Raw genomic sequence first — 25,222 nt, 5'->3', positions numbered from 1 at the left:
CTGAGTAGATTACAAAATCTTTTCTACATCTACATTCGTACTTCACAAGCCACCATATTGTTAATGGCAGAGAGTGCTTTTGACCACTGCCAGTTATTTCTTTACCTTTCCTACATGCAGATTGAGTGAGGGAATAATGACTATCTATACTAGTACATGTGAGCCCTGATATCTCATATTTTGTCTTTGCTGTCCTTAATCAAAATTTAGAGTGGCACCAGTAGAATTGCTCTGCACTCAGCCTCAAACTCCAGTTCTTTGTTAAACTGAATTGGGGTTCCATCTCGACCTGGCAACTTATTTATTTTCAATTGTTTTGGTTTGCTTCTTTGTGTCATTGATGCCTATTTAATGTCCTCCATACAGGAGTCTGTGTGGCTATGAAATGATGGTACATTTTTATGATCGTCCAGCACGAATGCTTTCTTAAATGCAAAATTTTAAACTTCATCTTTCTTTTTTGTACCTTCTATTACCACATCAGACCAGTTGGTGAGTAGCTGAATAGAAACCTTCAATCTGCATAGCAGTTTTACATAGGACAAGAATTTTCTCTGGTTTTCAGCAAGATGTTTTGCTAATGTATGATAGTGGAAGTTGTGTGCTTTGTGCATCAGTATTTTTATAGATGCATGAATTTCTACTAAATTTTGCCTGTCCCTCATAGTTACTAACATCAGAACTCCTGTCACTCGAGTTGTATGTTTCTTGTGAGAAATTGGTCTCAACCATGAAAGCTCTAGTTCTACATCATGGAGAAATGCTGCATGAACCTGTGGGACCTCCAGTTGCATACTTCACGTAGCCCAGATGTGTCTACCCATTCCTCTCGTTTGTTACGTTATGTTCCCATGAACATACGGCAACTGTTACCTTTTTCTGTAGGTCTTTTCAGGTCGGTATTGTGGAGCTTTTAGCTGTATTTTGTTAGTATGATACTGGGTAAATGAGTGTGTCATTGTAAGTGCCAGACTATTAATCCAAATATCTGGGGTTTGATTTCTAGTCAGTTCAAGGATTTTTGTCTCTTACCACTTTTTTCAGCTCTGATAATGATTTATTAATTAGAAAAATGCCAGGTTACACTGTGTTTTGGAGTCCACATTAAGCTATATCTCCCCCTATAATTAGCTGGGTCATTTGTTTCCAAGGTTAAAGGAAGACAACAGCATAGCACCTCCAATAGGACTGTGCCTAATAAAGTACTGTAGTGCTCTAAACAACTTTTAGGTTGTTGAAAACATGACTTTTGTACCAGATAAACATTCAGCTATCTTTCATTTAAGATACTTATATCTGCAAATATCTTAAACAAGACAACAAAGTGAAAATTTATTCAGTAGTGATTATCACCAATATCTTCAATGCTCAAGGCTAAAACATCATGACCAATGTACTTGACCATTTGACATTAATATGAAGTGGGCATTGGGTGGCCTTTAAGGCTGGGCTTCTTGCTACAGATTTTGAAATTTTGGAGTTGTGGCTCCAGTTGACTCACTCTGATGCATCCACTCCCCCTCCTGGACAATATCAGTGCCACCTGAATAATACCATAGATGCTCAGAGTGCTCTCATCTTCCAGTGGCATCAATTTATATCAGACCTCCATCTAAATGGGAAGCTACCAACTCCTACCTACTACACCATTATTAGAGGCTATTGAAAACTGTTTGTTCTTATTTTAAACACGTGTGTCAACTTTTTTGTGCACTACAGTTTTCCTGGAAATTAAGATTGGTTACGAAATCTTTCAACATCCTCCTATAATTCAGATTCAGAAATGGTTAGTGAATCCTAAAGAATTTGATGGTTGAGGCTGTAAAAGTCATACATAATTCCCAGATGTGTCAGTGTTAGATAACTACACAGATTTTATCGATTAGATACTTTTATTTTGAACCATGTATTCTAGTGCTTGAAAATACTACTTATTATAAACTGGAATGGCATATTCTTCTACTGTAGCTGTATGTAAATGACAAATAAAATAAACATATTGTATATATGTTCCAGGTGAAATCTGTAGCCTCATCACAAGATATGAAAGGCCAGAGGCGCAAAATCGCAATATCAAAATTTGCCAAGCAGATACTTCTGCAAATGAGCAAGGATTCAACACCCACACAACTTAAGGTTAGCAGTTATATAGGCTTACCATTAAATTTAGTCCCATCATTGAGATGTCTCTGCAATATTTGCCTGATATATTTATTTTTCATTTTTCAAAAGGTCTTAGAACCTCCTGCTGAATATTTGGAAGAGGATGTTACAAGCAAAACAGACAAAGGTGTTCCCCCTGATGTTGTATATATGTTGCAGAGTATAAGGTGAGAATACAGTACATATTAAGACACTAAACAAGCAATTTGCATGTTTTGTATCGTTATGGAAAGAAATCATGGGAAGAAATCATAGGAAAAGTGATGATCATGCAAGTAATACAGGAGAACAAGACTCAGGAAAGTGTAATTAGTATGTTCTCATTTTTCATTGATTCATTTTGTAACATAACATTGAGTATTAGTAGTATTGGTTTTCCATTTTTTTCTTTTGCAGAGTTTTTGGACATTTTGAAAAGCCTGTGTTTTTGAAACTGTGCAGACGGACAGAGATAATTAATGTTCCTGCTGGATCCTTTCTTTTCAAGATTGGTAGGTACAAACTGGCATCTGAATACTTCACCTTCATAAACATTGCTGAAATTAATTATATGGTGTCTTTTAATCTGTAGGGAGTTGTATACTTACATTTAGTAGTTAAGCTTCTACTTTAATTCCCCGTAGTACTCTCATTAGGTAAAATAAAGGTACTCTTCTGGCCATTAAAATTGCAACACCATGGAGGCAGCTGGAAACAAACATAAAATTGACATGAATTACACTATATAAATGGATATGCAAATTATTAGAATTTCACTGCAACCATATAAATTACCTAAGAGTAATGCCATCTACAGTCTGTATGTAAGAAATAATTACTCAGCAGGTATCTCCAACATAAATCATCTTTCAGTGTTGTTTGCTTATGAGGTGATGGTGTAGTGCAGCTTGTAAGAAGGAAAAATACCAAATACCTACCAGCATGTGTGGAAATTCTACTGTAACAGCATAGTGACCTATTGAGATTGCAGTTTATCATTCCGCGATATTTCTGCTCACTTTGGGTGGGATCCTGTGACTGTCATGCAGATGTGGAATCAATGTGTTCAGGAGGACCATACTCAATACTACGTGGGATCTCCGTAGCTCTGCGTGACCGTACAGCCATGTCACCTACCTTGAGTTAGGAAATGGCCTTGTTTGCAGTAAGAATGGTATCCACTTGTGCAGTGGAATAGTGTTTGGACCGTCACTGACTCTCAGCATGGTGACCATTGTTGGGGGGGTTTCCATGATGGAGCACCTGAGAGATGTGCACCAAATGTGGTGTTCCCACTAGTGGCACAACATTGTCTTATGTGTGCGTGGGTGCGTGCGTGCGTGCGTGCGTGCGTGCGTGCGTGCATATGTACATATGTCCTGAGAGCCTCGTACATACAAGGCTTTCAGGAGAATGAAAATTATCAGGTTGCATTCTTTATCCTCATATGGGCACGTTCGCAAAATCTGACAGCAGGTGTCACATTTCTGTTTTGACCTATGCATGAGGTCTTCTTGATGATGTCTTCCAACAAGATAATGCGTGACTCAATGTTGCCCTGCTGTCTTTACCTACCTCAATTCAGTGGGTGTATACATCTGATTATGCGTTGCCGAGAGACTGACATGGCACCAATTGTTGTACACTATGACTGATGAACTCTGGCATAGAACTAAAGCAGCGAGGAATGATATCTATGCTCAGTTTGACTGTAGCCAGATGGATGAGAGACATTGTTGCTGCCAGTGATGGCATTTCTGTGAACTAAATTTGCATCCTGCACCCCCATCTCACCTGAAAGTTTTATCATGTATTCTTCCCAATGGACTGTATATACAAATTAAGTAAAATTTCATTATTTGCTGTCCTTCTTGGTGTTGAAATTTGAATGTCAAGCAGTATGTTATGATTGAGCAATGAGTACTTGACATTTACTGTATACTAACAGTTAATAGAAAATTGTATGCTCTTAACTTTACTGCTGTTTAAATGTGTGGGATTCATGTGTGGGAGGTAGTGGGAACACAGAATTAAATGGTACAAATGATCAGTAGTGTAAAAACTTAGATCCATTGGTTAGGAATAACTGGAGGAGTATAATTACAGACAGTGAGTTAAAACTGCATTCCAGACTGAGACGTTGATGAGGATGACCCCCCTCCCCCTCCTCTTCTTTCATAGGCAATGTACTACCAATTGCGCACCCTGAGCACGCTTCATGAGCCAACTCAAATGTGCCAACTTACCTGTGGCTGTCCTCATATCCCACTAATTCCATACTGTCTCCCATATATTGGTTAACAACACTGATATACAGAAAAATAATTTCTGTGGCAAGGACAAAACACATACTACTTGGAAGATAATTCTTCTCTCAGTCCAGATCTAATTTCAGAAATTCTGTATAGGCCTTAGTTTTTGTGTAATAATGGTTTTGTACTAAGCACATGCCAGCTTATGTATTAAATGTTTCTGACAAATGACACCTTATCACAAGAAGTTCCAAATTGTAAATAGCAAAGAAATTGTCAGCATACCAAGGAATCAAATAAATGTGCAATGAGTGTAAAGAATAGCAATGAAACATACCTAAAAATATTTCCTTCTTGTTTTCTTGAGATATTCAGACTCATAAACATCTCTTTGTCAGGTCCAGCAATTGTAGGACAAAATTTAGCCTCTTATTTGGCATTGGCAACAATTTTCAGTGTGAGAAATAGCTGGTGTAACCATTTGGCATGGTTGTCATCAAAGACACCAATGTTATCTCTGAAGAAATTGAAGTGATAAAGAAATGTAGTTTGTGTGAGGTTACATTCCATATGGTGGTAGGATCTTGGTATTTTATGTATAATGTTACACTATTTCTTTGCCTTTTGGCTGTTGGGAAAGATCTTGCAGACACTTGTGAAAGAAGAGCCATACTTTTTTTTTTTTTCAATAGCAATCAACAAATCAAGATGATGTTCATCAGCAATTCCTTCTCCCATTTGTGGTTCTACAAATACTCCTTTCATCTTTGCTTGCTTTTTGTTTGTGGAATTCACAAAGTTTTTGACAAACGCAAGTTATTAATATGCAGAAGTGGTAGCTAGGTATTCTAGGGATCAACAGGAGGAGTGTTTGTGACATTCTTCTGTCAAGCTGTAGTTCATCTCACCTGTACCTCATTTTTTGCCTGTCATAAATAGAGCAGCTGTGATTTGTGTACCTGATGAAGTACTTGGGAGTAACATTTTGAAGTTCTCATATGTCTCTTTTGGGTGAAGTGAACATTCAGAATGGAAGATAATTTATTCCATTTGTGGAGAAGTACTGTGTTCAGATTAACTTTGCTACAATCTATCAACAGGCTTCACGAATTTACACTGAAATCATTGCCAAGATCCTCTGAAATGATTCAAATACCATTACAAAAAAGTCATGACGCCTTTATTCAGAAAAGACAATATGTCGGTCATGAGATACTTATTTTCCTATTGCATTAAAGAATATTCTATCTTTGAAACCTGGAAACTAAAAATGCGGGCTGTTGCTTTGTCAAATTTAAATCACGAATGAGATTATAAGTGTGGCTCATTTCTTTCATAGAAGGTTTGAAATGTAGGGTTGGCATGCATATCTCTTCCTCTGAGTTCACTGTGTTTGTCATCATATGAAGTGTAGCTATAAAATAATGGCACTATTCCTGTAAAACATTATATTTCAAATACATAAATACTTAGTTATTGTCACCTTTAATATACTCACCTCCTCTATCACTACAGCACTCCATGTGAATTTTCCTTTGATGGAAACAGTGCTGGAGGTCTTCTTCTGTGAGCTCCTTGATGACATGTCACTTTTTTTTCTCCACTGCTTCAGCAGACTGAAAACTTGTTCCTTCTAATGCAGATTTGACCTTGGGGAATAAATAAGTCACATGGTGCTAGGTCAGGTGAATAAGGCAGATGGTCTAACACTTAAATGCTGTGTCTTGATGCAGAACCCATGACTTGTTCTTCCACAGTTTGCATCACTTTTTCTTATTTTTTCACAGACTTGAGCAGTAACTTCAAGGTACTAATGTTGATTAATAGTTTGATCTTCCATAAACAATGTCATGAATATTGTGGGGGAGAGGAGGGGGGGGGGAGGGACAGTCAAAAATTCAAGCTTTTTTTGCTTTTGGTGAAGTTGGGCACTTAGTTTCTGGATCATAATTGAAGAGCCAGGATTAGTTACATGTTATCACTCTTTTCAAGACATTAGGATTATTTTCGATGATATTCAATGTGTCAGTACATTTTCACAAGTTTCTTTTTGTTTGTTTGTGAGAATTCTGAGCATCAGTTTTACGCACACTTCTCTCAAATTGGTAACGTAAAATTTGCCTTACGCATTCTTCATAAATTCCTCCAGTTTCAGCAATCAATCGAATACTCAAGTGATGGACAGATTGAATAAGATTACTCCCCCCCCCCCCCCCCCCCCCCCCATCATAAGGGCATCTGAGGAGTGAATAATAATCAACATCTTCTCGGCCATCTTGGAAACACTTGAACCACTCAGAAACTTGCACGTGATAAACAGCCTTCACCATACGCTTCTTTTAGTTTGCTCTATTATTACACTTACATTTTTCTGACAAAACAAAATGACAGCTCTTACACAAATGAATGCCACGGCCACACTGATTTGTCTGCAGACGCTAGAGATGCTGCATTTGGCTGAGAGGCTTCATGCTTGACAGCTATCAGTTGTTTGTGTTTGGGCATGTGTATTTAGTCTGTCACAACATGTCTGGTTATTTTATAGCCACACCTCGTATCATCTTCACTCACAGTTACATTAGCAGATGGCACTGATACTGGCAGTTCTCCACTGTGAAATATCTGTTGTAGTAGTATATCGTGATACTGCACAGTTTCCTTGACTTTCAGTGTGAGTTAAGGCATTTTTGTCAGACAGAAATTAGAATCTTGTGCACCACGGTTGTTTCAGCCAAATCGTGGGTGTAGCAAAGGGTATGTGATGTGATACTTTTAATGCAGTACTTCTTTTAATTGGGCTGTCAGGAGTGTATCACATGTCAAACAATATTTGTATGGGAGGGGCAGGGATATTTCAGTCATAGTCAATCTCACAATTAACATAGTGACCATAACACTTCTTTACCAGGTAATTAAGCTTTTGTGATTTTGGAGTCACCTCTCCTCACATATAACTAAAAGCATTTGTACAATTCACATCTTTAAGAAAAATTTCTTCTAAATTACTTCAGAAGATGAGCCTCCATGAATGTAGAAAACAAGCAGTTACATCTAACAATTGTCTGAACCCAATGCTGATATACAAGAAACATAACACAATGTGATTGTGTGTGTTTGAGCGCGACTCAACAGTGTTGCCAAACATATCACTGAAGGTGGATTTGTAAACTGAAGGTTATACAGGGTGTTACCAAAAAGGTATGACCAAACTTTCAGGAAACATTCCTCACACACAAAGAAAGAAAATATGTTATGTGGACATGTGTCCGGAAACACTTACTTTCCATGTTAGAGCTCATTTTATTACTTCTCTTCAAATCACATTAATCATGGAATGGAAACACACAGCAACAGAACGTACTAGCGTGACTTCAAACACTTTGTTGCAGGAAATGTTCAAAATGTCCTCCGTTAGCGAGAATACATGCATCGACCCTCAGTTGCCTGGAATCCCTGATGCGCTGATGCAGCCCTGGAGAATGGCGTATTGTATCACAGAAGAGTCTCTACATTTGGTACCGGGGTTGCGTAGACAGGAGCTTTCAAATGCCCCCATAAATGAAAGTCAAGAGGGTTGAGGTCAGGAGAGCATGGAGGCCATGGAATTGGCCTGCCTCTACCAATCCATCGGTCACCAAATCTGTTGTTGAGAAGCGTACGGACACTTCGACTGAAATGTGCAGGATTTCCATCATGCATGAACCACATGTTGTGTCGTACTTGTAAAGGCACATGTTCTAGCAGCACAGGTAGAGTATCCAGTATGAAATCATGATAATGTGCTCCATTGAGCGTAGGTGGAAGAACATGGGACCCAATCAAGACATCACCAACAATACCTGCCCAAACGTTCACAGAAAATGTGTGTTGATGACATGATTGCACAACTGCGTGCGGATTCTCGTCAACCCACACATGTTGTTTGGGAAAATTAACAATTTGATCACGTTGGAATGAAGCCTCATCCGTAAAGAGAACATTTGATCTGAAATGAGGATTGACACATTGTTGGATGAACCATTCGCAGAAGTGTACCTGTGGATGCCAATCAGCTGCTGATAGTGCCTGCACATGCTGTACATAGTACGGAAACAACTGGTTCTCCCGTAGCACTCTCCATACAGTGACGTGGTCAACGTTACCTTGTACAGCAGCAACTTCTCTGACGCTGACATTAGGGTTATCGTCAACTGCACGAAGAATTGCCTCATCCATTGCAGGTGTCCTCATCGTTCTAGGTCTTCACCAGTCGCGAGTCGTAGGTTCGAATGTTCCGTGCTCCCTAAAACGCCGATCAATTGTTTCGAACATCTTCCTGTCGGGATACCTTCGTTGTGGAAATCTGTCACGATACAAGCGTACCACGCCACAGCTATTGCCCTGTGCTAATCCATACATCAAATGGGCATCTGCCAACTCTGCATTTGTAAACATTGCACTGACTGCAAAACCACGTTCGTGATGAGCACTAACCTGTTGATGCTATGTACTGATGTGCTTGATGCTAGTACTGTAGAGCAATGAGTCGCATGTCAACACAATCACCAAAGTCAACATTACCTTCTTTCAATTGGGCCAACTGGCGGTGAATCGAGGAAGTACAGTACATACTGATGAAACTAAAATGAGCTCCAACATGGAAATTAAACGTTTCCGGACACGTGTCCACATAACATGTTTTCTTTATTTGTGTGTGAGGAATGTTTCCTGAAAGTCTGGCCATACCTTTTTGTAACACCCTGTATATGCGAAGTCCTTTTACATAATTAGACTGTTTTTCAGCAATTACATCTGCAGAATAATTAAAATGAGCCACAGAAAAAGAGACAATCTATAGAATTTTCAAGAAATTCAATAGATAGAAACCAGTATGTCACAGGAACAGTTAGCTCAATGGACAAAACCCAGTTTCAGTTTTGAACACACCATGCACAATGTAGCTGAGTGCACTATTCACAATGTTGATGAGAAGACCAGTTGTTGTTGTTCTTCTCAAGTTTTTCCATCCTTTTTAAATAATTTGTGTCAGCATATTACAACTATGATCTATTGAGCTCTCTGCCTCTATAGTTGACTGGTCAGCATGGCAGAATGCCATGTGAAGAGGCCCGGGTTCAGTTCCTTGCTGCGTAAGAGATTTTTCTCTGCTCGAGGACTATGTGTTGTGTTGTCTTCATCATCATATTGTCCTCATCAATGTGCAAGTCACCGAAGTGATGTAAACTGAGAAGACTTGCACCAGGCTACTGGTCTACCCAACAGGAGGCCCTAGCCACACGACATTTCATTTCATTTCATTTCATCCATTAAACTGATGGTTTGGTAATATTCACACCTGTCAGCACATGCATTCTTTGAAGTAGGAATCAATACATTCTTTGTAAAGTGTGATGATATTTCACCTTGCACATAAGATGGAATAGTTTCATCATGGCTGTCTAAGGTAATGTTGTCTGCTTTAGTCAATTTATTTTGACTTAGGTCTTTCAGAGCTGGCACAGTCTTCTTGTAGTATCGTATCACCCATCTTATTCTTATTGATGTCTTCTCTTTCTATAGTTTTTGTACACAATTTGAATAAGTACAGTGTTTTGAATAGCCAATATCAAAATATACATACCCCTGCTATGGGCAAAAAAACATGAGGTATTAGCTGCCAAATATAGACTATAAGTACAAATAAAGACAGAGAACCTCATGCAGAATAGTCCAAACATAGCTGAATATTGTAGATGAATGAGCAAGTGCATTCAGTAACATTTAAATTATGGAAATAAACTACATTACGCACTCATGGTACCTGAAATGCAGTAGACATGAAGGTTAATAAGTAACCCATAGCCTTTCACAATGAGCACCTCAAATGAAGACAAGCTGAACACAGATCTCTTTGGAACATTCTTCTAAACCACTCTTAAAACAGTATTCGAAAGGTGTTGGGAATGATCGTGGATGTTTGTTGGTTTAACCACATTTGAAGAAAGCAAACCAGATCAATTGTTTGAATCCAGATGCCAGAATGTGGAAGTTCACGAAAAATTGGTTGTGAAGAAAATGTATTCTTTGCCATGCTTTAACGGTGGATGATAGGACTATTGTATCTGTGATAAACCATACTGTACTTTTGAATCGACAAAAAAAAGAAAACATTCTCTGGTTGTACCAGTCCAGTACTTTTTACATGGATCAGCTGCTTGTGAAATTCATCACTAGAACTGTATCATTGTATAGGGCATCATCTTTATTTGTTGTCCAAGAATCAATCAAAAGAAGAATTTGATCTTTCCTATGCAAATCTGTTTCCTATGCAACCTGTTTCAGGAGCACCTTCAAATCCCTTTTTTATGTTGGTAATTGCTAGTTTATGCATTCGTGTTGGGTAATCGAGTGTCGTGATTGCCAGAAATTTCCTACTGGGTTCCAACACAAGAACATACAGGTAGAAGGGTGACATCCATCACAATAACATGTGTGAATCAAATATGAATGGGTGATTGGTGCCACTGAACTGACAACACCGTAAACTATCTTTGCCCCCTTAGTGCAAGCATTCTATCAGTATATAACTATTTACCGTAACTTGAATGATATGCATTAATTATCTGCTCTTGTGTAAAATTTTACTCTTGAATGGGTCACCTTGCTTCCATAACAAACTCATCAGCTTTCTTTTCTATAAAACATCACCAGCAATTCTGCTTCCAGCTTTATACATGCGAGAACAATTCCCCCCTTTGAACCACTGCAACCATGTTTTGGAAACTTTTAATGTTAAGGTGTTGTTTGTATCAGTTTGTACTTTAAAAGACGTCTCCCAGATTTGTAGCATTTGGTTGAATATACACACATCAAAAAAACTTTTGCATCACCTCGGTTCTGAGAGTTCGGGAACCTGTACATAAAATTGGAATAGAGATCAACATAAACATCATTGACATCTTGGGTTGTCAAGTGTTCTGCCAGATAACGGCGTCATGCTTGCACGATAATTCGGTATCGTAGCTTGTAACCTTCATCAGACGACCCTGATATCCGTCAGAACACCTGACAGTCCAAGATGTCATTTGATCGCTGGGAAAGCCTGAAGAGTTATGAACATCATTTCCTCCCTTTTTATTGATCATGAAAACCACACATTGCATGTTGTACGACCATACAGCGAGACCTTCAGAGATGGTAGTCCAGACTGCTGTACACACCGGTACCTCTAATACCCAGTAGTACATTCTCTTGCATTGATGCATGCCTGTATTCGTCATGGCATACTATCCACAAGTTCATCAAGGCACTGTTGGCCCAGATTGTCCCGCTCCAGAACGGCGATTCGGCGTAGATCCCTCGGAGTGATTGGTGGGTCACATTGTCCATAAACAGCCCTTTTCATTCTATTCCAGGCATGTTTGATAGGGTTCATGTCTGAAAAATATGCTGACCAGTCTAGTCGAGTGATGTCATTATCCTGAAGGAAGTCATTCACAAGATGTGCATAATGGGGTCACGAATTGTCATCAATGAAGACGAATGCCTCGCCAATATGCTGCTGACATTGTTGCACTATCAGTCGGAGGACGGCGTTCAGGTATCGTACAGCCGTTATTGCGCCTTCCATGACCACCAGCGGTGTACATTGGCCCCACATAACATCACTACAAAACAGCAGGGAACCTCCACCTTGCTGCACTCTCTGGACAGTTTGTTTAAGGCATTCAGCCTGACCAGCTTGCCTCCAAACATGTCTCCAACGATCGTCTGGTTGATGGCATATGCGACACTCATCGGTGAAGAGAACATGATGCCAGCCCTGAGCGGTCAATTTGGCATGTTGTTGGGCCCATCTGTACCATGGTGCATGGTGTCATGGTTACAAATGCATGTTGGGAGTGAAGTTGCACATCATGCAGCCTATTGCACACAGTTTGAGTTATAACACGATGTCCTGTGGCTGCACGAAATGCATTATTCAACATGGTGGTGTTGCTGTCAGGCTTCCTCCAAGCCATAATTCATAGTTAGCAGTCATCCACTGAAATAGCAGGCCTTGGGCAGCCTGAGAAAGGCAAGTCATGTACAATTCATGTCTCTCTTTATCCCCTCCATGTCCGAACAACATCGCTTTGTTTCACTCTGAGACACCTGGACACTTCTCTTGTTGCGAGCCCTTCCTTGTACAAAATAACAATGCATACGCGATTGAACTGTGGTATTAACTGTCTAGGCATGGTTGAACTACAGACAACATGAGCCGTGTTCCTCTGTGCTGGTTGGTGGAATGACTGGAACTGATTGGCTGTCAGACCCCCTCCGTCTAATTGGCACTGCTCATGCATTGTTGTTTACAGCTTTGGGCAGGTTTAGTGACATCTCTGAACAGTCAAAGGAACTGTGTCTGTGATACAATATTCACAGTCAATATGCAAAGCTTTTGCTGATGTGTGTATTTCCATGTTGTTCTCGGATTGCAGTCAATTTATCATGTACCTCATTATTTATTCTCTCTCTTAGCACCTTCATGTTTCTATCATGTTATTTCTCTCTCTTCAAAGTCTTTACAAAACTGTCTTGCTTTTTGTCTTTTTTGTGCCGCCCCGTTGTGGAGAATCATTACATCTTCACTGCTTCATCCAGATTTTATAGGCATCAGCAAAGTAACCTACAGGAATTTTGTTCTATTCTTCTTTTGTGGTGGATGATATGAGGAACCACTACTGTTGTCACTATCATGTAATGGTAGACCACTTTCTGAAGTTAGCTCATTATCTAGCTGTATTGCTGGATCATCCCCAAAAACCAGTCTTCATTGGTGCCTTCGTAATTTACCACAAGGGTTCTATATTCTTCAACAATGTCTTCATCAAGTAGCAGTTTTCTCATCTGTTTGAATAGTGTGTGAGCTGCCCTAGTTGGCCTTTCCTCTGAAATACCTAAGAAATCAGCTAAATGACCTCAGCTGGTTTCATAGTGCAACAGCCTATGCATGCAACACATTGCATTACCCACTGATTCATAATTAGCAGACCATTCTGCATCTACTCCCTACGTTGCGCTCCCTGCTCCCCTGCCCCTCCTACCAATTCCAGTGGTCCTTAACATGTCAAATTGCACCAAATATCTTTTCTTGTGTTCTGAAACATAATCAACTGGTCCCGTTCAAAAGTCGGCAACAACTGTGGGTTAGCATGGGCTTGCCATCTCAGCTGTTTAGTGTGTGTACAGGTACTTGCCTTTTCTCCAAAAATTTCTTTTAATTTTCCTATATATGTTACGGCTGTCTTTCCAATAGTAATGCATTTTCTACTGCCTTGAGTAGTATAATTGAAGAATTTGGTCTTTTTCAGATGTCGTCATGTTAATGATTAACTGCAGGGAATATTTTGCTATGGTTTGAAATGATAGGCAAGCCTTTTAGTTCTAGTGCTACTATAGCAAATTTCATTGTAATGTAGGTTATAAGGAGAATTCACATCAGTCCTGAGAAGTAAGAGAGGAAACAATGCATGAGGTGTGATTGTTACTACAGTACGCGTGTGCGCTCGCGCCCACACACACACACACACACACACACACACACACACACACACACACACACATTCCAACATCCCTTCACATTTTTTCTGTCTAACATTGTTTATAATCTGCACTTCCATTTCCTATTCTGTCCAGGAAATCCTGATGAAAATGTCTATATTGTTCAGAGTGGAAAATTAGTCGTTTTCACCCAAGAAGGTAATACACCACCAGTGGAGCTAAAGATTGTGAGGCCTGGTGAAACTGTGACATCGTTACTCAGTTTCACAGACGTTTTAACAGTAAGTGTGTATCTTATCTGGTGTATGAAATAATATTATTTAAAGTCAACACTTCATACATGTTCTCTAGATGTAGTAAATAAAATATTTATCAATATAATTAGTAGAAAAGTTCACATAACCAGGAGTAACAATTTTTATATTTGTGCTGTAGAAGTTTAGAGTGTGCAATAAAATTGATTTTATGTGAGAGTAGCTTGGGCCTGTTTTATATGAACCTGTTGTGCACTGCTTGTGTGTGTTCTGACAGTACTCTGTTTTGATTTCTGTGTGTGCTGTAGTACTTGTCACATGCAGTGTCATAGTACCGACTTCCTATGTTCAGTTAGGAAAATCTTTTGCTTTTTGAACTGATTATGTGCTTTTGAGAATTTAATTATTATGGAAAGAAAAGCCATGTAAGATGATACAGGTATATTTTTAATTAATTTTATGTATACTTGTCACCGACTGAAGTTTTTTATCATTTGGATTAATGTTCAGTAATGTAAACATCGAATTGCAGTTTTGTAAAAACTGCAGGTCATTTTCAAGTACGAAAATAATCGCTGTCTGTTTAAACTAAAACTGTCCTCAGTCTGAAGGCTGGTTTGAACATCCAAAGTTCTTGGTAGTCATGGTCCTTTTGGATGTAGTATTTTAATATCACTAATCTAGTTTATGACTGATGTAGAGCTCTTAATCTGTAGTTTCTTGCTGAAAACTATGCACAGTTCATAATCCTTGACAGTGGCCACTTATATTGTAAACCATTCCATAACAAATTCCACAGATAAATAGTTCTGAGTGAATCATAAAAACATTTAGTATATTAAGTAATAAGGATAGATACTAGAATTGGCTTTGACACACACTTTGACAAAGAGATACACACATTGACACAAAATGTTAACTGGACAAATTCTGGTGACAAACTTTGTTACTGATATGTTGAATAATAGATTGTGGATTGCAAACAAATATTTACCAGCTTGGGTAAGTAGTCTTAGAGATGTTAGCTGGGTGATAGCTAGCCATTGATGCTGACTTACTGTCTTGTGGTAGTATGGATAGCCATGTGTAAGTATTATTAGAGAAACTAGTAATTAAATTTTACTTTTGCAGCCTCATGGGACCTCTTCAGTCAGTCATTTTCTGGTCATCATCTTCAGTAGATTTTCTTTCTGAACTGTCCAGCATCTTTTTTGTCATTCATCATCTGTAAATACCCTTGTTATTGTTTGTTGATTTTTGTTTAAGTCTTATTTTTATGTTTTTCAGTTTTTTAAATTTCTTGTTTTGTTTTGCTCTTTCGTATCATCCCCGATTTCCTTCATCCTCCCAGCTTGTTACTTCATGTTCAGAAGTTTGTGTATAATTTTTCTTGATAGTGTAATTTCTGGTGTCCTCATGTGACCAAAAAAAAGAGATCCTCTTTTTTTTCCCTACAGTATCTGTAATGGGCTAAAGTTTGTTGTACACCACTTCATTTGGCAAATTCGTTGTACACCACTTCCTTTGGCACTATCCGCCATTGTCAATCTTTTTGATTTTTCTTATTTATGCGTGTTCCAGCTATTCTTCTCTCTACTTTTAGGATTCTGTCGATTCTGTTTTTCTGGGTGACTGTGAAGAGTTTCACTTTCATGTGTAACTTTTGGTTGAGAAACCATGTTTTAATGTTTAAACCGTGTTAATTTCTGAGCTTTTATCATTTTGGTAGTTCTTACTTGCCATGCAAGTTTCTCATCCAAGTTGCATGTTAAAATTTCTCCAGATATTTTAATTGTTTTACTATTTTTATTTTCCTGTTATTTACTGATACGTAGTTGATTATTACTGGATTTGCTACCATTATCTTGGTCTTTTTGAATGATATCTGGAGTCCTATTTTTTGTGCTATTTTTTGTAGACTTATTATTTGATTTCTGGCTTCTTGGATGTTATTATCTAGTAACACTAAGTCATCTGCAAATTCCCATCAATTTATTTGACCTTTTCTGGTTCCAGTTCTTATGTCTTCAGGATTTTTCTTGTACTACTCCCTCAAGTACTCGTGAACAGAGTTGAGAAATAACAACAATAAACCATCTTCCTATCTTAACACTGTTTTAATTGTAAATGGCTCAGATGTTTCTCCTCTGAACTTTGCTTTAGATTTGATGTTCGTTAGAGTCAAGTTTATAATTTTTATTAATTTGGTGTGGAGACTGAAATTCCTTCACATCTTCATCATATAAGTCCACAAAGGCTATGGCTTGTTGGTTTTGTTTTGTTTTTTAGTAATCCATTACCAATTTCAAAGTGATTGTCTGTTCTGGGCAGTTTTTCCAGGGTCTAAAAACCTCTTGGTATTATCTTAGCTCCAGTTCAAGTTGACCTTTACAACAATTGTATAGAATTCTTGGCATGACTATACATGATATCCAATAGAGAAATTCCTCTATAGTTGTATGGATTTTATTTGTCTCCTTTTTGTGTAATGGACGGATTATAGCTGTAATCCAATGTTTTGGTATTTCTTCTTTGTTCCAAATTTTCACTATGCCTTGGTGTACTGATGCCGCCTCTGGTTCTGCTGCATATTTTCAAAGTTTTGCAATGTTTCATTTTCTCCACTTCCTTTGTAGTTTCTGAGCTCTTTCAAAGCTTTGCAGACTTCATGGTTTGTAGATGGGTTTATATGTTCTGATGGTGTTCCAGTAGGGGTATCTTTTAATTGGTGTTTCTTCTAAAATTTCTATATCTTTTCTACTACCATGGGCCAGCTTATTATTTTTATCTGTTAACTGGAGTGTCATAATTTTGTAGGTGTCTACTAAATAATTGTAGTAATCCTTGAGTTTGTTTTCTCTGTATTTGTTTCTATCATTAGAAGTATATCTTTTTGATATTGGCATTTAACCCTTCTTATTATTTATTGGGTTATTGTTCTCTGTTCTGTGAGTTCCAAGTGTGATTATTCTGTTTTATATCTCTAATACCTTAACCATCTGCCACTGTTTTATCACACTCACCATTCCATCATCAGAGCTTTTTCCTTATATGTACTATGGCTACCTGCTCAGCTATTTGTTTCAACTGGGGAAATATTTCCTCTAGATCATCAGTTATTTTTATATTCCTTGTTTGTTCCTCAAATTCATTGTTACTTATCGGTTTTCATTCTATTGAACTAAGTACTGATTTTGTATAACTTTATGCCAGATCATTAGAAAAGTGTTAGTCAGATCTACTGTTTGATTGATATGTGAAGGTTTACCAATTTTCGTGTATATTTCTCAGGTTCATAATTTCCCCAATTTGTTCAATTTCTCAATTAGTGGCATATTTGGATAACAAAATGTACTCTCTGGTTCAGAAAATTAGGGCAATAAAAGTATAACATCAGATCTGGGAACTGAACAAAAATAGTTAAAAACGAAATAGTTAAAAATGAAAGTAATTTTCTTTTTGTGAGTAAAGAGGTATTAGATCTCAGCATTTTTATGATTACTTGATACTGGAACAATTTCAATTACAGATTTCTCTTAAAGGAAGATGTTTTGTGAAAATTAACTATGTCATGTGAATTAGCACCATCCAAATAATCTAGTGAACTATGAATTTTAATGAAGTACAGACAATATATAAATTTTTGACATATTAAGTAAATTATATACATCTTCTACCAGTCTAATAATACTGAAAAAAACAAATTGGCAGATATTTTGGTATCCAACACTTCTTGTTCTAAGACAAGTGAAACATACTGATTCAAAAGGTGCAAACCAATTATCTCCATTACCAATTGTTTATTTAGATTTACTCACTCAACCAGTTTTATTTCACTAGAACAGTTATTGTTGCATGGAGTATTAGTGAACATGGCCTTAGTAAAGAAAGTAGTGAGATCGAATCACATGACACATATAGTATATAGTAGTATCTAGTTAAAGGTATAATACACACACAAAATTCTTACACACTGAAAATGTTTCCTTATTGTAGGTGTGTTTGGTTTGAATTTCATGGCTGTAGGCTTTGGTTTGTGCTGAACATTTGCCATGTTACACTGAAGTGTCCGGCAGTAGTCAGCCAACAGTGCTGCACTCCATTAAACCTGATACTGAGGTGTCCTGGTGAAAATATTCACTGTGTTTGTCACTGATTGAACAAAGATTTTTGGGGAAGAAGTCAAGATGCGAGTCGAGGAGACATTTTGAGGGACTTGATGACAACCAGCTGTTTGTACGCACTGATGCACTTCTTCGCATTATTTCCACAGTCATAAGATTTATGATTTCCAAGAAAATTTGTTACAGTAAAGTAGACTCTGAGGCATGGTGCCATCCACTATTTTTCACGTACACAAATAACACCCAGAGATTCGAAGAAAAAATAAATTACAGGAAAAATCCGGGGACTGACTTGGGGCTGAATTAGGACCTTTTGATTGATAACCTATTACTTGCCCAGTTATCTACTGAACTGTTGAGCCACACACTACATGTTTATTAAACTGAGGACATCAAACATTCATTAGCCTTTTCAGTTTTCTATTTGTGCCTCAAATTCACATCATCTTCGAACCTTCACTGCATTATTGAGAAATTATGTATGTCTTTAAAAAATACAAGTAATGCTCTTCACTATTTTAATCAAGAGTGTTTAGAGTTTGTAGGCTTCAAATTTAAATAGCTATATGTGAGACCCAAAAATTATGTTGTACTCAAACGTTTTGTGGAAACATTGCTGGAAGTTAATCTCGCAAAAGCAATGAATTTGCCAAAAGAACCTCCATAATTGTCCTATTCTCATAGAAAAAATTTCAATGATCTACCAAGTGAAAATCTATTGTTTTCTCTGTCTCTGTCTGGATCTCAGTGAAGAAGTGACCACTACTCAAGCCAGAGAGCCTGATGAGGTTGAGTCATTTTCTCGATATGGAGATCCTGCTGTTCAATCACATGTACAGCAATAGTTGATGTGATGAATGTTGCCAGTGCAGCTTCCAGCCAGTTGTGGGCAACAGACAACTCCTCCATACTAACCATAGTCCCTAACTGTATCTATTGTTGAAAGAGTAAAGATCCACTTTAACTGTGTTTAGTGAGATTAAAAGTGAGCAACTACCTTGTACACTGATATTACACTAGATATAATTTTTACAGAAGAGCAAGTGTTTGAAGCTGAAGTGAAGAAACTTTTCCTGGTACTTCCATCTATGGTGCTTTGATACCTGCCCACAGTACAGATAACAGTGCTACGGGTCTTCTGTGCAGGCTGGTCGTAGTCTGACCAGATGTGATAGAGATGATCCTGTACCTCTGGCATTAGTGCCAAGGGTGCTTGCCTCCTCCCATATAACTACCTTTCTGCAATATTTTCTATGTAGATGTGGCACATTTTAAAATTTGTAAATAGTTTTAATAAGGAGGACACATTATTAAGAAATATATTACTTAAATTGACTAATTGATTAAAAACATTGCACGTAAATTGTAGCAAATAGGTTACAAATTATATAAAGTTCCTAAAGAAGTTGAAAATAAAGGATTATTGTTTATGGCAGTTACTGTACGTTGGTTTTAGTATCATATATAATAAAGAACAGATTTGATTTGCTGTTCATTAGTTATTACTAATGGATAAATTGTTAATTAGAAATTAAACAAAAATGGTGAGAAAGTATACCATTCCAGGAAATGCTATTGTTATAATTTTACTGTGCTTTTCCTTGTTTTGAACAAAGCAAACTCACTGTCATTGTAGTCAAGATTAGCATCTGTGTTATATTCTGTCAGCTAGATGGCTAAATTTGAGTGTCTGCTTTTACCTCTACGTGACCACGTTTACTTAATTTGCTGAAACTGCTTTCACTAGATCAGGGGTGGAAAAACATGCTATTGTGAATACAACTGCCTGTGAATGCCCACACTGCTTGCCTGCAGTTCCACTCTACCTCTCTGTTAACATCACTCGTTTGTTACTGATGTGTGCGTGTGGCAAGATGGGCCTCTTTACTTCACGTCATTCATGTTATCAGTGACGAAATCACTTTGGCATTCATTGTAGGACAAAATTAGTGAGAGGAAACTGGTTGGGAAGGTGTTAAGATCCTCAAAATGAAAAACTGTGCAATGCCTACACTCCAACCCACAGTGGGAAGAAGATAACTTTTTTTATTGAAACATGGATTGGCCCCTAAGTGTCTGTTTTGTAATGCCATTTTATCGGCTAAATTAAAGTAGGTGTATGTTATTTCTTGAAAATGTTGTTATTATTTGTAAAGCCTTATGTGGTTTTGCTTTTGATTTTACCTCTTTGTTGTAGTGTATTTACTGGAATAGAACCATGCCATCCACAATGATGGTGCATTTAGAGGGAGCCATCACATGGCTCTTAAAATAGCCAAAACAGCACTTCCCATCAGCAATGCAGAATTTTTTAAACAGTGTTACAATGTTTTGCTACTGCCACAACAGGCCTGTGCCTAGCGGCTCCTACGTTTTCGAAACAGTTCCTTTTTTTTATGGAGAACAGATTGTAGATACGTCAAAGAAATGGCAAATGACGTGTAAATGCAACTGAAAGATAATACTAAAGATTTATTTCTCTTTGTCATGGATGCTGCTCCGCTTGCTGTAGTTGTGAGAGGTGTTGGCACCGAGTTCAACTTGCTTGAGGAATTCCTCGTTTTAATCCCAGTGCCAATTGCTTACGAAACATTAGTGATGCATGTGACCTCTGTTGGGAAAGATTTCTGTTGATGGCAACAGATGGAGCAAAGATTGGTCAGAAGTCTGGTGTCATTGCTTTGACACAGAACAAGGTGAAAGCAGTTGCTATCCACCAGTGATACACTGCATCCTACATGGCATTAATCTCCGGAGTGAAATTTGCACCCTGCAGTGAATTGTGCACTGATTTGGAACTTCCTGGCAGATTAAAACTGTGTGCTGGACCAAAACTCGAACTCAGGACCTTTCCCTTTCATGGGCAAGTGTTCTACCAACAGAGCTACCTGAGCACAACTTCACAACCCATTTTCACAGCTTTACTTTGTCCAGTACCTCATCTCCTACATGTTACAGATCACAGAAGCCATCCTGCAAAAATTGCAGGACTAGCATTCCTGAAAGAAAGGATATTGTGGAGATATGGCTTAGCCACAACCTGGGGCATGTTTCCATAAGGAAATTTTCACTCTGCAACAGAGCACACATTGGTATGAAAGTTCCCCACAGAATAGCACTGTGTGCCAGATCAAGAATCGAATTCAGGGACTGTTTCCTGAGTATGAGTCTTCGTCTGGCACACAGCTTTCATCTGCCAGGATGATTCATCATTTTAATCCGCTTGAAAAAATGTGCCAGAATAAGTGGCATCATGGTCATTGTTGCAAAGTAATTAATAAACGGAGATCATACAATTTGCAATATTGGAGTTTAAATCCTTTCTGGCATTCTGGCAGAGCTGGAGTGTGATAGTAGCAATGTGCCATATTTTTGTGAAGTGTACCAGTTGTTGTGGTGTTATTTTAGATTCTTTTTTTTTCAACTTGCGTAAATACGCAGCATTATTCGTGAACATGAAAGTACTTCTTATAAAAGAGTTTGAATATCTCCAATGTAATTAGATCTTTTATTTCTAACTCACCTTACAAAGTACCTGAATGTCTTGAGTACAACTTCACAAGGTGTGCTTAAACTAATAGCTGATGGTTTTTGACACCGGCTGTGGGGTATAAAAGAAAATTGCTGTTGTGGATAAAGCAACTTAATAGGTGTTTATTATTATTATTAATAATAATAATAATAATAATAATAATAATAATAATAATAATAATAATAATAATCATCCCCATGGAGGCCCGGAAAAAGAATAGGCCTCCGGTATGTTCTGCCAGTCGTAAAAGGTGACGAAAAGAACAAACCACTAATAGGGCTAACCCCCCCTTTTAGTGTGATTAGTTGCTTCAGGACGCAACTAAAGAAGCCTCGGACAAGCGCCGTCATGGTCGGGGGACGATGCTTGAACCCTATGCCTGCCCACAATGGTAACGACACTGCTAGCCAACTGGAAAATGATTTAAATCCATATAGAGGTGTTTTGCAGGATATGCTTCCTGCAACCACCCTAGAAGGAAAACAAAGACAGAGGATGAGATGGTCAGATGAAGTTAATAGACACCTCATGTTCTGTTATTACCAAACAACAAACCTAGGAACCAACACAACTGGATACAGATCACAAGTATACACAACATTTATTACCAGATACCCAGAATTAAAATTTTTAACGGAACGACGACTAGCTGATCAGATCCGTGTAATAATCAAAAATAACAGAATACCCCAGTCAGAATTAGAAAACATCAAACAACAAGTACAACAAATACTGGAACAAAATAATGTGCAATCATAAGAAGAAGAAAATACAGTAATGGACTCTCACATCCCAGAGCAAACAATCAGAGGAAAACGAAATCTTAAGACTGCCAGCAGAACAAGAACAAATAGAACACGAATTGACACACATGTTAGATAGAGAAGAAAAATTTCAGCTGACATATATAGAATACAAAGACACAAACACAGACATTAGACCATTCTTGCATAGACCGCCAAATAACCCACAAGTCGAAACAACAATAAAAACTATCAACACAATCATACACAACAAAATAAATGAAAACACAACTATGGAAGAGTTAAAACTACTGGTTTATGGAGGAGCACTCACTACACTAAATATACACACTAGGCAGAGATCAGAACCAACCAACCAACACACAGAAGAAACCCACAAAACCAGCATGGCAACACAGGCTACAGATCAGAATAGAAAAACTGAGAAGAGACATTGGACAGCTAACACAATTTATAAGAAAAGAAATATCAGACAAAAAATGAAAAAGGTTAGGTAAAATCTCACAACAAGAAGCAATAGAGCAATTAGATGAAAAGAAGCAGAAATTACAAGCATTGGCCAAACGACTTAGAAGATACAAAAAAAAATTGAAAATAGAAGGAAACAAAACCAAATATTCAACACAAACCAAAAGAAATTTTACCAGACAATAGATAACACACACATTAAAATAGACAATCCACCAAACATAACAGACATGGAACACTTCTGGAGCAACATATGGTCAAACCCGGTACAACATAACAGGCATGCATGGTGGATAGAATCAGAAACAGACAGATACAAGATGATACCACAAATACCTGAAGCGATAATTTTGCAACATGAAGTCACCAAAGCAATTAATTCTACTCACAATTGGAAAGCCCCTGGAAAAGATAAAATAGCAAATTTCTGGCTAAAGAGGTTCACCTCAACACATTCACATCTAACTAAATTATTTAACAATTACATTGCAGACCCCATACACATTCCCTGATACACTTACACGTGGAATAACTTACATGAAACCTAAAGATCAAGCAGACAGCAAACCCAGCTAAATACCGCCCCATAACATGCCTACCAACAATATACAAAATATTAACTTCAGTCATTACACAGAAATTAATAACACATACAACACAGAACAAAATTATAAATGAAGAACAAAAAGGCTGTTGCAAAGGAGCACGAGGATGTAAAGAGCAACTGATAATAGTGTACCCCACTCATGGTTACTACAAATATTGGAAATATACAAAGTAGATCCTAAATTGATACAGTTCCTAAACATAGTAATGAAAAATTGGAAAACCACACTTAATATCCAAACAAATTCAAATAATATCACATCACAGCCAATACAGATTAAGCGTGGAATATACCAAGGAGACTCATTAAGTCCTTTCTGGTTCTGCCTTGCTCTGAACCCACTATCCAACATGCTAAATAATACAAATTATGGATACAATATTACTCGAACATACCCACACAAAATCACACATTTGCTATACACGACTGATCTAAAACTACTGGCAGCAACAAATGAACAACTCAACCAATTACTAAAGATAACAGAAGTATTCAGCAATGATATAAATATGGCTTTTGGAACAGACAAATGTAAGAAAAATAGCATAGTCAAGGGAAAACACATTAAACAGGAAGATTACATATTGGATAACCACAGCGACTGCATAGAAGCGATGGAAAAAACAGATGCCTATAAATATCTAGGATACAGACAAAAAATAGGAATAGATAATACAAATATTAAAGAAGAACTAAAAGAAAATATAGACAAAGACTAACAAAAATACTGAAAACAGAATTGACAGCAAGAAACAAAACAAAAGCTATAAATACTTATGCTATACCAATATTGACCTACTCATTTGGAGTAGTGAAATGGAGTAACACAGACCTAGAAGCACTCAATACACTTACACAATCACAATGCCACAAATATAGAATACATCACATACATCCAGCAACAGAAAGATTCACTTTAAGCAGAAAGGAATGGGATTTATCGACATAAAAAATCTACATTATGGACAGGTAGACAATTTAAGAAAATTCTTTCTAGAATGAGCAGAAACTAGCAAAATACACAAAGCAATCACTCATATAAATACATCGGCTACACCACTGCAATTTCATAACCACTTCTACAACCCTTTAGTTCACATAACATCAACAGATACGAAGAAAGTAAATTGGAAAAAGAAAACAATACATGGCAATTACTCGTATCATCTAACACAGCCACACATTGATCAAGACGCATCCAACACATGGCTAAGAAAAGACAATATATACAGTGAGACGGAAGTATTCATGATTGCAATACAGGATCAAACAATAAACACCAGATATTACAGCAAGCATATGATTAAAGATCCCAATACCATAACAGATAAATGCAGACTTTGAAAACAACAAATAGAAACAGTAGATCACATCACAAGCGGATGTACAATACTAGCAAATACAGAATACCCCAGAAGACATGACAATGTAGCAAAACTAATACATCAACAGCTTGCCTTACAACATAAACTTATAAAACAACACGTTCCCACATACAAGTATGCACCACAAAATGTACTGGAGAATGATGAATACAAATTATACTGGAACAGA

General features: G+C 37.6%; 1 protein-coding gene across 7 annotated transcripts in view; it reads left to right on the top strand.

Moving 5' to 3' along the window:
* LOC126297463 (neuropathy target esterase sws) overlaps positions 1-25,222 on the top strand; it is a 216,467-nt gene that overhangs the window by 18,172 nt on the left and 173,073 nt on the right. For all 7 annotated transcript variants that reach the window (XR_007552528.1, XM_049988336.1, XM_049988335.1 and 4 more), the window contains exons 4-7: positions 2,017-2,136; positions 2,233-2,330; positions 2,560-2,654; positions 14,055-14,200. Coding sequence is in view for 6 of the 7 variants with exons in the window: in XM_049988336.1 (XP_049844293.1) it covers positions 2,017-2,136; positions 2,233-2,330; positions 2,560-2,654; positions 14,055-14,200 (459 nt within the window). In the remaining variant the exon portion in view is untranslated. The remainder of the gene's footprint in view (positions 1-2,016; positions 2,137-2,232; positions 2,331-2,559; positions 2,655-14,054; positions 14,201-25,222) is intronic.

This window comes from Schistocerca gregaria, chromosome X (assembly GCF_023897955.1).
Source record: "Schistocerca gregaria isolate iqSchGreg1 chromosome X, iqSchGreg1.2, whole genome shotgun sequence".
Taxonomy (NCBI): Eukaryota; Metazoa; Arthropoda; class Insecta; order Orthoptera; family Acrididae; genus Schistocerca; species Schistocerca gregaria.
This window is presented reverse-complemented; position numbering and strand designations above follow the sequence as displayed.